Raw genomic sequence first — 18913 nt, 5'->3', positions numbered from 1 at the left:
TTCACTAAAGCTGATCATGCTTCATCAATCTGTCAAGCAAGGAAACAAAAATGGTAGTAGGGATGATATCCCAGAGAAAGAACAAGGTTTCTCATTCTTTCTTTTTTGGTACTAAGGATTGAATCCAAGAGGTGCCTAATCTCTGAGCCACACCCTTACCCTTTCTGAGACAGGGTCTCACTAAATTGCTGCAGGTGACCTCAAACTTGTGATCTTCCTGCCTCAGCCTACAGAGGATTATAGGCATGTGCCACCACATCTGGTCAAGGTGTCCTATTCTTAAAAGCAAAAACAACAACAACAACAACAAACAAACAAAAAACCCCACCACCATCACCACAAACCCAACCACTACAGATATTTTGTAGATATTTGTAAAACACTGCCATAGTCCCAATACCAATATAATGCTAGCCTTTAAGAACAACATTTCCAGGAGCTTTGTATTATATAATAGGCATATGGTAGGTACCATAAAAAGAAACAAAAATCCAAAATGAACAATAATGATAAATGGTTTGCTAAATTCTGAACATTTGACTTACAAGTCCTGACTCTAGGATAATTGTGAGCCAACAGAAACCGCTCGACCCAGTTTTCCATATTCTGTAAGACCCAACTATGTGCCAGTTTATTTCGGGGTGTCTGTACTGCCAACCAATCCAGACATTGAGAAGGATTGTATTCAATCACCTATAAATAAAATGACAAGAGCAGTAAATAAGGTTAATTGAATGTACAGTTACTTTTTTACTTACTTTTGATACATGCCATTAGACACTTAGAGCTAAAGTAGCTTTTGGTAAACTAGAGCCTAAAGAAAGTTTCACCAATGTTTTTAAAGCTCTTTACTTTTATAAATTTATTTAAAAGTACTTTTACTTCTATAAAGCTTATCTTTACTTTCCTTATTCCATGGAACCTATTATTACTATTGTGTGAGAAATGTTAAGTAAATCACATTGCTGTGGCTATTCCCCCTCCCCCCACCCCCAAATGGGAGAAAAGAATCTTAGAAATCTGACAAATTGTGTGGCTTCATATAATGTCATTTCATTGGAATATAGCTTTGCCCATTCATTTACTTATTGTCTATGGCTAATTTTCAGCTAAAACAGCAAAGCTAAGACATTCCAACAGGGACTGTATGGCCCACAAACACTAAAATAGTTGCTACCTGGCCCTATAGAGAAAAGGCTTCCTGACTCCTGGACTACAGCTTTCCCAATAGTCACTAAGGAGAAAATCTGTGACCACAGCTCTATCTTTGGAAAAAAAGAAGTGGTTGGATTTCCTCTACCATTTCTGTCAACTGCTGAAAACACTTGGTTTCAATTTCTGGGGTATCTAGTTCCTTTATGGAATCTTTGAGAGGATAAAAATGACATCTTTACATTGCCTGAAGCTTTTTGACTATACAAGAAATTTTTAAAACATCTGGGAGTCTAGCTAAGAACTCAGTTCTCCCCAAGCCTTCTGACCAAAACTCCTTTTCTTTCGTGAATATGTAACTTACAGCAACTATTTTGGGGCACTCAAATAAGAAGGAACTGGTACTTAAGATGGTAGAGACTGTATCATAAAAGTAAAATCCTCAGAAAAATAAATACTGAAAACACCTGCTGCAAGACTTACCTCCCATATCCTCTGCAGAATGTAAGATGCAAAGGGAGGCATTCCTGGAGGTCCACCAGCAAACTCCATTAGCATAGTCAACAATTTAAAGAAAGGATTTGCTGCCTATAAGATCCACAAACATTCATATTTAGATCACTTAACACTCTTCTAACATTTAAATCTGCTGTTAGATCAACAGAGCTCATGAATGTCAAATGAGTTTTGGAAAAATATAATTTTAAAAATTTATTTTTTAAATTGAAAAACATTGTCCATATTTACAGTGTACATCATGATGTTCTAAAATATGCATACACTGTGGAATGGCTAAATCCAGCTAATTAACGTATACATTAATTCTCTCTTTTTTGGGGGGAGGGGTAGGGACACAAACTCTAAGCAATTTTCAAGTATATGGTGTGTTATTATTAACTGTAGTCCCTACATCCTACAATAGATCTCATTTAACTGTCATTTCTTAATCCTTCAATTACCATATCCCCAACTTCCAAATTAGGTTCTGTTAGTGAAATAAATATATCCTATTGAAATTTTTAGATTAAAAGTTTTCTTGTAGCAATCTATGATCTCTAAGGAATAATTTATATATTCTATTTGACATGCATTTTTAAAGTACTTATGCTTCCAATTTATAAAAACACTTTCATATGATACTTTATTCTATTTCCCACATATTTGTCTCTATAAATGGAACTCTGGCCAGTCTTCTTTTTCTTTGGACACAACTATGCTTTCAAACCAAACAACTTCAAAGCTTAGCATCTAGGTTGAATTCCATGATCCATCAAATCTACTTATACATTTATAGTTAGTTGGGAAACTTATGTTTGAGATAATAAAACAAAGAGGTAATTTGGTTTGTTCAAATTATATACTTAAAAAATAGGTTATCATGTTAAGGGAGAAACCTGAACAATGTGAAAAGTTCATCTGAAAGCAGTAACAAATATTTACATACCTCAGGAGTCAACTTTGCTATTGATGTGAAAAGCATAGACACAATCTATAATAGAAAAAAGAGAATTTCAGAATATTCTTTTTTAGATTACAACAAATGAAAGACTTCTTTTTCTCACTTACATGTTCTGCAAGTCGATTATTATACCGACACAGGCTGAAAATCAGATTACAAGTTTGTCTTATATTGATGCCATCACGAATATGTTGAAACAAGAAGGGAAATCCCTGTTAAAAGCAAAAGTTGCCCATTTAAGAACTGTTGCAATTTTTGTGATGATCAAACTGTCTAATATTAGAGAAGGCATTACCTTTCCTCCTGTTAATGCTGCCATGTCAGTCTGTGATAAGGTCAAATGCCTAAAAGAAAATATTAGTGGAAATAAATTTTTTCCCTGTGTATTACTTTAGAGTTATTTATAAATGACATGCATCAAAATTGGTGATTCTATAACTGTACTAACCCACCATCATAAAATGATTTTTGGATTTTCTGATCCTTAGACTGGCTTGCTAAGCATCTCTTGAGGAATTTTCCAAGACTCCAGGATTGGTATATGAAAGCCCCAATCTACTTTATTTCCATTTAATTAACTCAATATTTTAAAATGTGAATTAAAATGCTAGAATGGGTCTGATATTACCTAGAGGGTTGTTTTTTTGACATCAGACCTTTTAAAAACAAATAGACTACATATTAGAGTTTTACCTTCCAGTTTAAAATTACTGCATATTTCTTTTTAAACCTATTACAGAAAAAATTCAGACATAAAAAATAGAATAATGCACAAGTATCTCACCATTCACTTTCAAATTTACCAAAATCTAGCCAGTCTTGTTTCATTTTGGCCATCAGTCATTCAATATGCATTATTCTGAGGCAAACTCCAGGTATTTTATCATTTAACCTATAAATCTCAGTACATATCCCTAATAGATAAATTTGAAAACCATAACTACAGTACCATTAATCAGGACTAAAAGAAGTCAATAATTCCTTACTATCTTATGATATCCAGTGTACAATTTCATTAGGTTTCTAAAAAATAATTTTATAGTTAATTTGTTTCAATTAAGATCTGAGTAAAGTCCTTTGTTGCAACTGGCTGAAATGTCTCTTCAATTGTTAATCTACTGTTTTCCCCTCCATCTTGTTTTTTTCTTGTAATTTATCTGTTGAAGAAAACAGGTTGTTTCGTTGAGTTTCCCACATTTATATTTTATTAATTACATTCTGTTGGTGGTGTTTTAACATGGTCCTCTGTCCCCAAATTTCCTGCAAACTGGCCGTTTTAATCAAGGATATTTTGTATGTGGTAGTGCGGATTTTCATCAGGAGGCACACAATGAAGGGTTACTCTTTTTTGTAACATTTTCCAACAATGAAGATCATTGTCTATATCCATTATTTCATTCTGAGTTACAAAAAAGTGATACTTTAGTTCCAATAGTCTTTGCTCATTTGTTAGCTTGAATATCTCTGTGATGATGAACTTTCCCTTATCCGCCAAGAGTTTTACTTCTTGCAGGCATGATTAAAAAAAATCTTTGATACCATTTCCTTTATCAGTTTTCAAAATAATGATTTGATTTCCTAGTAAACTCCAAAGGTCACCAACAATTCTTTCAAATTTTCTAGTTATCATTTTGAACTTACAGATTTAAACATGTCTGATGTGTTTCACAGTCCACACTAATTTTTCTTATTTTTGATGCTCAAGTTGTACAGTCTATGACCAGCAGAAACCTAAGCCAGCTGTTGAATCCTTTTAACATGATAACCTCCAGGCTTTCCAGAATCAAAAAAAATATAAAAACTCCAAGATTCTCATTCATGTCTTGCCCAACACCAAGGCAAATAGTTGCAGAATAATAATTCCAACTGGATAACAATATAATTTCTAAAAGTTTAGGACAATTTTGCAATTCCTTTTGTCTTTCATGATATATCCCACTAGAAATTTACAGTTAATGTGTTCTAAAAGTACGCTAATTCCTCTCCAGTGACTATACCACCTCCTTAATATATAGTAAGGATCACTTATTTCATTATACTCTTGATTTTTAGGGATTGCTTCTTATTTATTTATTTATTTATAATTATACAAAACATTTACATAATTCCAAAGTTAAATCTACAAAACAATTTTGTTACGTCAATCTCCCATTTCTGTGCCCACCACATTGTTCCCCTCCCACTTCCATTGTTACTCGGTTTTCTAAAAACTGTTTCTGATTTTTATAGTTAGTTCTTGATATTTGTGGTAGTTATGTCTATGAACTGCTACAAACACTGAATTAACAAAAACCAAATCATTGTTTTTAAGGAAAATACAGAATTAGGTTCCTATGAGACTTGGGTCACAACAGTTTGATCAATTAATCAATATATTACTTTGTTTATGAGTATTTGTTTAAACACAGGTTCTTTAATATATACTGTTGATTCACTAACATTGAGCTTACAGCCAACAGCATTATGACTCATATCTGAATGAAACTTATCTGACACATGTATTTTCACCCTAAGGCACATTGCAACCTTCCTTGAGCTTAGGAACATAGACAGCACACTTCAGCACTACACTTGGGAATCATTTAAAAACAGTGAAATCACCAATGGAAAGCATAAACATCTGAAAAACGTGGCATACATCATGAAAAGTACATTGTTTACAACATTAAAACTGAAACAAGACGGCAGAGCTTTGCCTTGTTTGACTTCAACTGGGAAAGTAGGTGGTCAAGCAACTCAAATTTTTCATTGCTCTGCATATGTACATCTGCAAACGACTGTGAAAGTTTCTCAAATGCTGATTTGGGCATTACAATATAGCAAGCAGGTGAATTTGCAAATACGAAATACATAAATACCATTATATACACACATTCTCTCTTAGTCTCCCTTTTCTTAAGAAGATGCCATATACTTTTTTCCACCTTATTTGTTCGGGGGTATAAAACATGCTATTTTTGTTTTGTTTTTAAGAAAGGAGAGGTTGATAGAGGGGAGTAAGGGGATTTGTATCAAACTTTATCCATGAGAAATTCCATATATTTTTAACCATAAGGGACACTACTGAATGTATACTTTGATTGTTCAACTGCTAGTCCCCCTTTGATGGACATTTTCCTATTTTCAGTCTCTTGCTATAAGAAGTACTGTTTCAATAAATAGCTTTGTGTGTATGTTTGTGTGTGTTTGTGTGTATCTTTCTGTATTTTGGGATACATATCTAGATGCTAGGTTAAAGATGAATGCATATATAATTTTGCTAAACATTTACTGTTATTTCTAACATGACTCAGACAAAGTAAAAGTTTGGTAGAAAGGACTGAAATTCTTAAGCCACAAGAATTGATGAATAGCGGTGTTATTTAAAAGGAATTATGTAATAAAAAACAAATTAATAGTGATAAAACAATTACATGAGAAGATTAAAACCAAATATACATTAAGCATTTTGAATGTTGAAACATTTCACCTTTCTGAGCGAGACTGTTCAACCAAAAGAGCAACTAAAGCTATCATCTTTTCAAGGGCAGCTGGCCTGTATTTTTCTTCTGCCAGGGAAAGGATATCTTCTTCTTCTTCTTCCTCTTCTCCTTCTTCCTCTGATAACACTTCAACTTGAGGCTAAGGAGAACAAAATAACATTTTAGTATGATGTTAGATTTTAACATCATCTTGACAACCACTGACTTATTTTATATAACCATTCAAGGCAGACAGTGTCAGGAACATGTATCGTGAAAAACCACCACTCAAAGGCTTAATCCTAACTGAAACAGTCTAAACCATATTCAGGACATTTAGAGTGAGCTTTGTAGACCTGTAATGAATATGGTTCTTAACACTGACTTAACTAAAGGGATAAATCCTTTAATAACTTTTTTTTTTTTTTTTTACTTATAAGCAAGCTCCTTGGAAGCTAAGTCAAGATAAAAAAATTATGAGTATGATAAAACCATATGTTTTATTTAATAAAAATGCCAGTCACACAAAAGAAGAAATCCTCATTTAGAAAGTTTCCAGATAATCTAAATAGTACGTATTTCAAAGGGATATTCACTAGAGCTCTGAAATACAAGAGAATAAAATGATATTATGATCTAAAAAAGCAAGAGAAAAGTAGTTAAAGAGATAAAAGCAGTATATATCACTTTGGACCCAGAAAAAGATTAAGATAGTGAAAACAGATGATGGCAATTCAATGTAGTTCTCACAGACAATATAAAATTCATATAATACTTTAATACTACTATCAATGGACCATCTACTTAAGTTTGTCAAAGTCTTCTAAAACTTTAACAGCAAAGAATTAAAAATTGGGGCTGGGGATATAGCTCAGTTGGTAGAGTGATTGTCTAGCATGCACAAGGCCCTGGGTTCAATCCCCAGCAGCAGCAGCAGCAGCAGCAGCAGCAGCAGCAGCACCACCACCACCACCACCACCACCAATGAATGAATGAATGAATGAATGAATGAACGAAGCAAGCATTAAAATTTTTGAGCTTAGTTGGTAGAGTGCTTGCCTAGCATGCACAAGGCCCTAGGTTCAATCCCCAGCACCATCACCACCAATACATACATACATACATACATACAGCATTAAAATTTTTGATAATAAAAAATGTGCACCAAAACAAAACACTGCTTATAAGACTTCAAAGTAGGTGGTGGCTACTTGACTACATTTATTTACTTTGTTCCAGGACCTTACCAGTGAAACTTACTTTAATTATTTCTTCGCTTGCTGTATCTATTATGATTATATTAATATCAACCAAACTTAGACCTCTAACATTACCTAATAGAAGGGATTTTTAAAAGATTCTAACATCTCATGACTGACTATCTGATGCAAACTACTGGAAATATGGCCTCCAAGTCCCTAATATAAGACAGAACTTTACTCACATTTTCAGGTCCTTTGGTTCCCATGTAAAAATGTACCATTGTAGATATGGCTTGCAATGAAAGCAAAAACTGGCTCTAAAAGAATTGATTCAAAAATTTAAATTAAAATCAAATTCTAAATACGGAAAATAAGTCCATAATCCAAAAAATAAACAAGATTAAGTCTCACCTCTTCTTCACCCATTTTGGCAAACTCATAAAGGAAGGCAAAATACTCTGTAAGGTGTTTACTATGAGGTTTTACACCATGTTCCATAATTAATAACAGAGTTCTCACAAATCGAGTAACACATGAACGACCGCCAATATCTTCTACTGAGGCATCCATATCATCTGACCTGAAATGCCAATTAGATATATCTTAGAGAATATATTAAGTTTGAGGACAGATACTGTCTGGGAGGAAAAAAAAAATGTTTTTAAAAACTTAAATTTATCTCACATATTTTTGTGATACTGGATATTAACTATAATAATGTAAGTAGTTATACTCCAATTACTGTGACTAAATGAATCTAAATAAAAAGACTAAATCATAAAGTTATTTGTAGAGATTTTGCAAATACACTTTATTTTTAAAAAAATCGTCTTCTTTTCTTGATTTGTATTATTATAGATTATGTTTAAACAAAACCATCTAAATATCTCCCTGTGGATATTTCAAAATATTTCACAGGCAGATGATCAAAAAAGCTTAAAAATTAAATGTTAAAAAAATACTTCTTACCCATCTTCCATTCCTGGCTGTAGATAGAGATGAGCATGCACAGGTCTCAGTCTCTGAATCACATGGATACACAAACGCTGGAACATCTATAAAGGAAAAAATATCATGTAACAGATTCTAAAAATTTAACATAATGAATATTCTCTACTGCCCAACTGTAGTTTGCCTGCAGATGAGTTTTTGATCTTCTAAGGCTTCCTTGGAATCTCAATTAAAGACTAAAGATATGAGGCAAAGATAGTATTAAAAACAACATTTAAGCCAAGGTCACTGCCACACACCTGTAAATGCAATAACCTGTGATGCTGGGGCAGGAGGATAAAAGGTTCAAAGCCAGCCTTAGCAACTTAGCAAGGCCCTAAGGAACTTAGCAAAATCCAGTCTCAAAAAAGGACTGGAGAAGTGTCTCAGTGGTTAAGCGCTCCTGAGTTCAATCCCCAGTACCAGAAAAAAAATACAACAAAAAACCCCCCACAAAATTCAAAGGTTGCGGGGGGNNGGGGCGCTAGAGGGAGGGGCATAGCGGGGCGTATCTCAGTGGTAGAATCTGTAAGTGTACCTAGCATGCTCTGGGTTTAATACCCAAGACAGCAACAAACAAAAAACCCAAAATCAAAAAAGAGTTTCATGACAAGGAGAAAAGATAATCAAAAGAAAAATTTCACTAAATATTCTTAGTTGGTAAAGATAAGTAAAAATCAAATTTAGCCTCTATCTTTGTCAGAATAGTGGAGCAAGGCAGAACAGTTGCTTATCAGAGAGAGGGTCAATGGCTTGGAGAAGGAAATATGATTTAAGTTCTTCCAAGGGATACTTATATTAAGTGGATGCGTATTCTCTAAAAAAAGATATAAAATAGGCAAATAAGCATATGAAAAATTGTTCAATCTCATTAGATATAATAAAAATGCAAACCAAAACCACTAGGAGATACCACTTCATATCCACCTGGATAGCTGAAATAAATAAGAGTAGCAAGTTTTGGAGAAGATATGATGAAACTGGAAACCCCATACATCAGTGGGAGAAATGTAAAATGATGCAGTCACTAAGAACTGTCTGGTAGATTAAAATGTTAAATATAAGAGTGACCACATCACCTACCAATTCCACTTTTACATATTTACCAAAAAGAAATGAAAATAATATTCAAGTAAAAATTTACACATAAATGTTTCTAAACTGCTGAATGGATAAATAAAATGTGGTATTATCCATTCAATGGAATATTACTTGGTAAAAAAAATAAAATAAAAATGAGAGAGAGAGAGAGAGATGAAGAATGGATGCATGTTATAACATGAATAAATCCTAAAAAGATTGCTAAATAAAAGTAGCAAGTCACAACTGAATACATACTGTATGATTTCATTTATATGAAATGATCACAAAGGCAAATCCACAGATATAGAAAGAAGCTTAGTAACTGTCAGGAGAGGAGAAGAATAGGGTTAATAAAAAAGGAACTGACTGATAATGAAATATGGGGTGTCTTGGAGGGGGGTCAATAGTTACGGTTCCACAACTCTGTAAATATTAAAAACAAAACAAACAAACAAACCCCCCCCACAAAAAAAAAAAAAAACCCAGCCCACTAAATTTTACCCTATTTCAATTACAATTGGAAAGGGGCATAAAATATAGATTAAGTTTTTGGTTTTGTGTCACAAGTAACTACAAAGTTATATTTAAAATTTCATTACATAGTTTTCCCTTAAAATTTAGGGGACACAAATGGATTCATTTGATAATTCAGACTCTGTCAGAAATAAACAACATTCCATTCATTCAACTCTCATTACATTACTGTATCATGGTTAGAATATCTAAGGATCTGAAAAAGAATCAGTATAGGTCATAAAGAATCCAGGATATGATCTGAAAAAAAAAGAAAGGCAATTAGAGCGTATCTTGCTGTATCTAGGAAATATTTATGGTTTTAATCTCTTAATTAGTGATAGCTGATGTTGAGAAATGCTGAGAAAACAAAAGCAAAATTATTTTTATGGGAGAAGGCAGATCTTTTCAAACTGTTATCCTAGGTGAAGACATATTCACATGCAAATTTAGAATTAAATTGAAAGCTTTTCCATTTTAAAATTTTTTTCTTACCTGTCTCACTATTTGATTAGGGCACTTGATCAGTATCTGCATTGGCCACCAGTCATCATCAGCCATGCGGTCTAGAAACCACTGTTAAGAAAACAGAACATACAATAAGTGTTGGCGAGGATGTGGGGGAAAAAGTACACTCATACACTGCTGGTGGGACTGCAAATTGGTCCAGCCAATATGGAAAGCGGTATGGAGATTTCTTGGAAAACTCGGAATGGAATCACCATTTGACCCAGCTGTCCCTCTCGTGGGTCTATACCCAAAGGACTTAAAAACAGCATACTACAGGGACACAGCCACGTCAATGTTTATAGCAGCACAATTCACAATAGCTAAACTGTGGAACCAACCCAGATGCCCTTCAACAGATGGAATGGATTTAAAAAAAAAAAGTGGCATATATACACAATGGAATATTACTCAGCAATAAAAGAGAACAAAATCATGGCATTTGCAGGTAAATGGATGGAGTTAGAAGATAATGCTAAGTGAAGTTAGCCAATCCCCCAAAACAAATGCTGAATGTTTTCTTCGATATAAGGAGGCTGATTCATAGTGGGATAGGGAGCAAGAGCATGAGAGGAATAGACAAACTCTAGATAGGGAAGAGGAGTTGGAGGGGAAGGGAGGGGCATGGGGTAATTAATGATGGTGAAATGTGATGATCATTACTATCCAAAGTACATGTATGAAGACATGAATTGGTATGAATATACTATGTATATAACCAGAGATATGAAAAATTGTGCTCTATATATGTAATAAGAATTGTAATGCATTCTGCTGTCATGTATAAATAAAAAAAATTTAAAAAAAAACAGAACATCATTTCAACAGTCAAGCAATACTTGTTAAATTAGATAAAAAAAAGGGAGGGGGGAATCACTGAAGATTTTACTTCTAATTATGTTCTGATCATTTTAACTTCTTACTGAAACAACTTCTCTAATTGTTAGAAAGACTTACATCTAAAATAAGGTTCACTTCATTATACAACTCCAAGGATGCCATTTATATCTTAGTACATAACCTGCATGATGGCAACCTGAGGTAGTATAACATAAAACATAATACTTCCTTTTAGATCTCATAAATGTAACATTGTCCAATCTCTTGTTTCTATTAATAATAGGATCTCAGTATGAAACAAAAAAATTATGACTAATTTTGAGTCTCTGGATCTATCAAATAGCCACGAGGAGGGAGGGGAACAAAGGTAAAGGCTGAATAATATGAAGACAATATAGTCTTTTGACTATAAGCATGTGGAAAATCCTGCAGAAGATGGCATGGAGAGAAAATGGCATGGAAAGAAAAAAAAAAGATGTTAACTATTACAGATGAAAGAGGTTTTAAAGAGACAAATGCAAAATATACACATTGTTAAATAGTTCACTCAAACTGAGTGGAAAAAAATTTCTAGATAAAGAAAACTGAATACAAAGTGGGTATTAGAAGACATTGGGCTAGGGTTGTGGCTCAGTGGTAGAGTACTTGCCTAGCATGTGTGAGGTACTGGGTTCGATCCTCAGTACTACATAAAAAAATAAGTAAATAAAGTTTTAAAAAAAAAGACATTAAGGAATCATTTCTAATTTTCCTGGGATTAAATGGAATTCTAGTGATGGTTATCATCTATTAGAAATATATACTAAGTGTTTATAGACAGAAAATAGTTATCTGGTTTAGCTTGAAAAGACTTTGCCTAAAAAAGGCATGGAGGCATAGAAAGAGATGTAACAGAATGAAAGAATATTATCTGTTGAAATTAGGTAATAGGTACAGGCAAGTTCATTATGACTTTCCATTTTTGTGCATGTTTCCAAATTTGCACTATAAAGTTTACTTATTTGTTTTTGTGGTACTGGAAATGGAACCCAGGAGTGCTCAACCCCTGAGCTATATGTCCCAAGCCCTTTTTAATTTTAATTTCATTAAGCTGCCTAAGCTGGCTTCATTCTTGTGATCCTCCTGCCTCAGTCTCCCAAGTTGCTGGGATTACAGGTATGCACCACTAAGCCTAGCTTAACTACAAAATTTTTAACAGTCATACATTGTGTTTGAAATTTCTAATGATCAGATCCTCTTATTGTCTTACTATAAGGTAAAACTAAATGACTTTTTAAAATGAACTTTAAAAATTAGTCTACATAAGTTTTAAACCAATTTCATCAATTGCACATTATGCTGCTATCTCCAACCTCTAGAAAATCCTAAAATCTGAATTCCTAGAGAGGTTTACAACTCTTTTTAGTTGCTTATCAGAAGTTATTATATTAAGATGGTAATATGGCTGTCATTAACCGAGTAGATTACCTTGAGGAGCGTTATCTTTCTTAAAACTGAGGAAACTAAAATTAGACATAAGATGTATACTAGGAATGGGTGTGGGGGGGATTAGGTGTTTTAAAGCATTTTCTAATAACATTATAAAGTAGTTTGGCTCAGTGATAGAGTGCTTGCCTGGCATGTGTGAGGCACTGGGTCTGATCCTCAGTACCACATAAAAATAAGTAAATAAAATAAAGGTATTATGTCCATCTACAAATTAAAAAAATAAAAATAAATTGCTAAGAATAACCTGGGTGTGGTGGTGCAGACCTGTATCCTAGCAGCTGGGGAGGATGAGGCAGGAGGACTGCAAGTTCAAAACCAGCCTCAGCAATTAAGTGAAGCCTTAAGCCATTCAGTCTTTAATAAAATACAAAAAGAGTTGGGGATGTGGCTTAGTAGTTAAGCACCCATGGGTTTAATCCTCAGTATTAAAAAAAAATTTTTTTGGGGGGGAGTATTTTATTTTTTTAATTTTGCTAAGAGTAGATCTTAAATTTCTTCATGCATACACACAAATGGTACCTAACGGTAATGGATGTATGAATTAACCTGTGGTATATATTTCATGACATATACATATATTAAAACATTACATTGAAAATCTTGAATATATACAATTTTTAACAAATATTTATTTCTTTTAGTTGTACACAATGCCTATTTATTTATTTATTTATTTTTAAAAGAGAGAGAAGAATAGAGAGAGAATTTTTTAATATTTATTTTTCAGTTTCCGGTGGACACAACATCTTTATTTTATTTTATGTGGTGCTGAGGATCGAACCCAGCTCCCCATGCATGCCAGGCGAGCGCGTTACTGCTTGAGCCACATCCCCAGCCCTTTATTTATTTATATTTATGTGGTGCCGAGAATCGAACCCAGGGCCTTGCACGCACCAGGCGAGTGCTCTACCGCTGAGCCACAATCCAGCCCCCCAGCCCCGAATATATACAATTTCTATCTGTCAATTATACCTTAATAATACCAGGAAAAAACAAAAATACAACCAAAAAATATCTGGGGCTGGGAGTGTAACTCAATGGTAGAGTTCTTCTTATCATGTGTGAAGCCCCTGGTTTAATCCCCAGCACCATCAAAACAAGTTTTTTTAAAAAAATTCTAGAACATCTTTTAAGTCTTCTATATTTTTTCCTTCTGTAACAGAAGGGGAAAAAAAAACCTCAAGAATTTTAAAATAACTGATTATTTAGTCTAATAAATTTGATACAAAAATTCTAACTTTTTTAGCTATAAAATATAGGAAAACTTGATTAGACTAGGTTCCCTATGATTTATAACAGATAAAATAATTTTGCTGTAATATTTTAGTTAAGAACAAAAGAAAAACAAAAAAGAAAATCATAAATTATGTATTATTTGAATTATTCACCTCACCTCACAAGCTGCTTGACTATTATTAAATTGTTTCGTCAGTAGTTCAATCCACTGAAGCATTGTGGGCTAAAACAGAAAATAAATAAAAGAAGTCAGTCAGTCAAGGCACAGGGACTCCTGAGCCAGAGACACAAAAACCGAAAGACAACTGATAACACAAATGACCAAAAAAAAAAAAAAAAAATCTACAAAACAGAACACATACCTTTTCTTTTGAATGAATAAATGTCTCTAGGACAAAAGACGTGCTTAACTGTAAGAAAAGATAAAAATAAGAAAAAAAAAGGTTTTAATCATTTTAAATTGACAAATTTGATGAACTTATCTGAAGTTTATATATTACCTTTGCTGTCATTAGAGATACAGCTTTAGGGTCTGGTAATGTACTTGGAATACAACTACACAACTGCCACATAAACCTAGAATTTAAAAAGAAAAACTTAAAATTCTTACAGAAGAACATTTTAAAAATTAAATTTAAAAAACACTGCACCAAATTTACCTAACTTACCCAAAATATGTGTGTTCAAAAATGTTTTTATCTTGAAGAAACTGCATGTTGTCATGCCAAATCCACTGAGGGGGAAAAAAATGTTAATATCAGGTACCAGAAGGTAGATTATTTCATTATATTTTACCAATACTTTTCTAAGACCAAATCTAAAACAACAAAAACTGAAAAACTATAAAAGAAAAAAGTATGTGCACTTAAAATTCATGTTTTTCCTGGTTAAAAACAAAAAACAAACAAAAAAACCCAGAAAATTAGTTACTAAACCTACTCTGTCCTTCATCTAGCTACCTCAAGCAATTGTGGGCCTTTAACATACTTTATAAATGTTTTGAAAGTAAGAATTCTGAAATTCTGTCCATCTTGAAAATCAAATATATAAATTAAGAATACCTAAGTTGTGTTCCATTTTGGTAAGAATAGGTTATAAGAGAAGGCTTATATTTAAATGTTGGCAAAAAAAAAAAAAAAAAAAAAATTAAGTTTGGCCAGCCTAAATGAAAAGTGATTTCTTTGTATACTATAAACCAACAGGATCACTCTATGTTTGTGTTCATTTATCTCTCAAAACGCCTAAACATGCTTTAAGCTTTTGTAGACAGTTCTATTAAAAACAAAACAAAACAAAAAAAACTCTGGTATAGGGGATTGAACGTAATTTCCTATGCAGGCTAAAAGTATGTGTTCTACCCCTGAGCTACACAACCAACCCAATAAAAATATTTTTATCTAGAACAAATTTATGTTCTGATTACTGATATTACTGGCTGTATTTCTTTATTTTCTGTTTTTGGTACTGGAGATTAAATGCAGGGGGGCTTTATCACTGTGCTATATCCCCATCCCATTTTCTTATTATGAGATGGAGTCTCAATATGTCACTTAGGTACTAAGTTGCTGAGGCTGGCCTTGATTGTTATCTTCCTGCCTCCCGAGTCACTGTGACTACAGGTGTGTGCCACCACTCCTGACTTACTGGCTGTATTTCTTAGCACTGCATTTCTGTATTTTGGCATTTGAGGTGGCAGGTTCATCTTTCATTGAGAGTTCCAACCATATCTTTAATTCTCCCTCTAAAAATTTTTAATTACTTCTACTTGCCTCCCCAGCCTACTACCCTGGCCTAGAAGCAGCTCTTATAATCATCTATTAGGGCTCCTGATCCACAATGATATTTGAGAAATTGTAGACACAGTCATTCAACAGTCTACTTTAGAGTCCTTGAGCATTTACAGGCTTCAGCTCTCTACAGAGCTGCAGTCTGGAGGGCAGCTTACCACATTCTGTCTATCGCATTATATACTTCTTCAGAGCAAGGGAGCTCCATTCCAAACTTGATCCTTCTAGCCATGAAGTCAATATTATATCCAGGTCCCCTTTAACCCATGTGAACCTCATTTTTGGTCAGCACCATCTGCTTCTGGACCTAACACCTATGTAGTCTCTGGGTTTCCACCATACTCGGTGCTTTTAGTTGTGCTCCATTTTTGTTCTACAGAAACATTCATGTTTTTTTTTTAAATACTACTTTTTATACTTTATCAATAATGTGTTTAGGAACAACTGGGAAAGTTAAGTGTGAAACCACTGCACTGTATTATTAGAATTTCCCTAGCTATTTTCTATATTATGACCCAATTTCATCTTGGTCATTCATCCTTCAATTAACTAAATATCACAGCCCAATAGTTCACCTTTCAATTCCTAGAGCAAATTTTGTCCTTCGTTGCGGGGGAGATGGGGGTGTACCAGCGATTGAACTCGGGGGCATTCAACCACTGAGCCACATCCCCAGTCCCATTTTGTATTTTATTTAGAGACAGATCTTACTGAGTTGTTTAGCGCATCTCTTTTGCTGAGGCTGGCTTTGAACTTACTATCTTTCTGCCTCAGCCTCCTGAGCTGCTGGGATTACAGCCCTTTTTTTTAATGGAATCTCATGGGGCTGGGGATGTGGCTCTGGGATATAACACTTTGCCTCACAACCAGGAGGTTCTGGATTTGATCCCCAGCACCACCAAATTTAGAAAAGAAAGAAATGAATTGGAATCTTATGATATTGCACCAGGTGGCCTTGAATTCTTGGGCTTAAGCAATCCTCTCATCTGAGCCTTCCAAGTGCTGGGATTAAGGCATAAGCCAGCTCTTATATGATATTCTCTTTGCCTAAGGATTCTTCACAAAATTACCTCCTCTTAAATTTTCAAGTCTCAATTTATAGTTAACCTCCTAGAACTGACACTTAACCAGGAATCCCTATTAACTACCCTTTCTGAGAATTTCATTTGTATTTTGTGTTAAGTCATTACAATTTTTAATAAGTTTATTTAATTTAATCTCTTGTCTGGTTCTAAAATTTCATATGTCAACTTTTGGAAAAGTGTACTAAATAGTTATACTTAAATAAACCTATCAGACCAGATTCCGGTTAATACCTATATCAATGTTAAGTTTATACGTATTTTAAACATTTTAACTTAATTTTTAATAAAATATTATTAAAAATTTATTTTAAAAAACAATCATAGGATTGATTACAGTTTTAGGTCTGTAATCAGGAATACTCTAATGTACTTAGTAGAGCCTGCTTTTCTTCTTATAGTAAAGGTCTGAGATTTCCTTTTGTCACAATTTTTTTTTTTCCCCCAGAATGATCTGGAAAGCTCTGGGGGTTCCTGGGACCATTACAGAAGGTCTGTGAGTTCAAAACAATTTTCTCAGTAAAACTGTTAACTCTCATTTTCTCCTGATCATACAGTGAGATTTCCCAGATGAGTGAGATCACAAGATAGAATGCAGAAGCTGTTATGAGAATCCAGTTGTTTTGTCTCAAATTGGACATTAAAGAGATCTGCAAAAACTTAAAACAGGGCCACTTTTCTGAGTTGTTTTGTTCAGGAAAAAAATAGATATTACTTACAAAATGTTATTTCTGTAAGCATGTACTTAGTTCATTTTTGTTGTTTTTTAAATTGTTCTAAAATTTTAAGTTCTAATGTGGTAAATATTGGAAGGCATATTTTTTAAAAAATCGTATTTTTAAAGTTCTCTAATGCAGTGTAGAGGTAACTAAGGATTAAACACAGGAGTGCTTTACCTGTAAACTACTATACATCCAATAGTCCTTTTTATTTTTATTTTTTTGATGGTGCTGGAAATCAAACTCGGGGACTCATGCTTTCCAGATTACCACTCAGCCACATCCCTAGCTCCACCTCCAGTCTAACTAAATTGTTGAGGCTGACGTGGAACTTGCAATCCTCCTGATTCAGCCTCCAGAGTTGCTGGGATTACACCAGCATGCATGGCAAGGTCAACAATAACTTTTAAAAATACAAAGGAGGGTGGGCTTGTAGCTCAGGGGTAGAGCATTGGCCTAGCACGAGGCACTGGGTTCCATCCTAGCAGCACATAAGAGTAAATGAAATGAAATAGTTATTTTGTCCATTTACAACTTAAAAAAAAAAAAAAAAGAATATTAAAAAATCCTGAGACCAGTAAGTTTGGGAACCACTGATGTAATAAACAATATACATCAAGGTTTTCCTTAAAGTTTCATTTTATTTCACATGTAGGTTAATAGCCATTAAATATTTTGAATCCTTATATAGAGCATTCTACCATAGAGCTATGTGCTATGTTCCAACCAAGTCCACTGTTTTTTTGTTGTTGTTGTTGTTTGTTTGTTTTCTGGTGTGTGTCGGGGGTGGGAGTGTGTGTGTGCTGGGGATTGAACCTAGGGCTTTGGGCATGGCAAGGCAAGAACTCTACTAAGTTATATCCAGGTCCACTCAGTTTTAAGACTTGATTCCAACAGTGAAAAAGTAATTATTTTATTCCTTATAGTGAAAGTCTAGATGGAAAAATATTTATCAGGTATTCCTTTCTGGAGAAGTTCTACTTTCTATATTTATGGCTTCCTGTGTTTCACGGACATGATACACATTTCATTATGTAACCAATAATGTACTAATACTACCACCACCACCAAAGAAAAAGCCTCATTATTGCAAATAAGACATTTTTTAACATACAAATTAATTTTAAATTTATTTCAAATGCACTGTAGGATCAGTATACAACTTGGTGGTAGAGTGCTTGCCTGGTATTCATGAAGCACTGCATTTGATACCCAGCACAACCCAAACCCAACCAAAACAAACCCCCCAAATCTTAAATGCATACTTAAATGTTTATCTGATTCATGAAGAAGGAACAAACCACCCAATACAAGAGACAGAAAATTATCAACCTCATGAATCATTTGTGAGCATATCCTCATTCCATTAATCCTTTCAGCTTTCTAATTTTTCT

At 33.8% G+C, this 18913-nt stretch overlaps 1 protein-coding gene across 6 annotated transcripts in view; it reads right to left on the bottom strand.

Annotated features, from left to right (window-relative positions):
* Window positions 1-18913, bottom strand: part of Usp34 (ubiquitin specific peptidase 34) — a 221689-nt gene that overhangs the window by 31238 nt on the left and 171538 nt on the right. For all 6 annotated transcript variants that reach the window (XM_015479634.2, XM_048804265.1, XM_048804260.1 and 3 more), the window contains 14 exons: window positions 14600-14664; window positions 14432-14507; window positions 14294-14341; window positions 14089-14154; window positions 10356-10436; window positions 8244-8329; window positions 7686-7854; window positions 7517-7591; window positions 6081-6232; window positions 2907-2955; window positions 2719-2823; window positions 2597-2641; window positions 1636-1740; window positions 546-693 (listed from right to left, as the gene is read on the bottom strand). In XM_015479634.2, coding sequence (XP_015335120.2) covers window positions 546-693; window positions 1636-1740; window positions 2597-2641; window positions 2719-2823; window positions 2907-2955; window positions 6081-6232; window positions 7517-7591; window positions 7686-7854; window positions 8244-8329; window positions 10356-10436; window positions 14089-14154; window positions 14294-14341; window positions 14432-14507; window positions 14600-14664 — 1270 coding nt within the window. The remainder of the gene's footprint in view (window positions 1-545; window positions 694-1635; window positions 1741-2596; window positions 2642-2718; window positions 2824-2906; window positions 2956-6080; window positions 6233-7516; window positions 7592-7685; window positions 7855-8243; window positions 8330-10355; window positions 10437-14088; window positions 14155-14293; window positions 14342-14431; window positions 14508-14599; window positions 14665-18913) is intronic.

Source organism: Marmota marmota, unplaced genomic scaffold (assembly GCF_001458135.2).
Source record: "Marmota marmota marmota unplaced genomic scaffold, marMar, whole genome shotgun sequence".
In the NCBI taxonomy this organism is placed as follows: Eukaryota; Metazoa; Chordata; class Mammalia; order Rodentia; family Sciuridae; genus Marmota; species Marmota marmota.
Note: the sequence above shows the minus strand (reverse complement) of the source record. Positions and strands in the feature narration are given on the sequence as shown.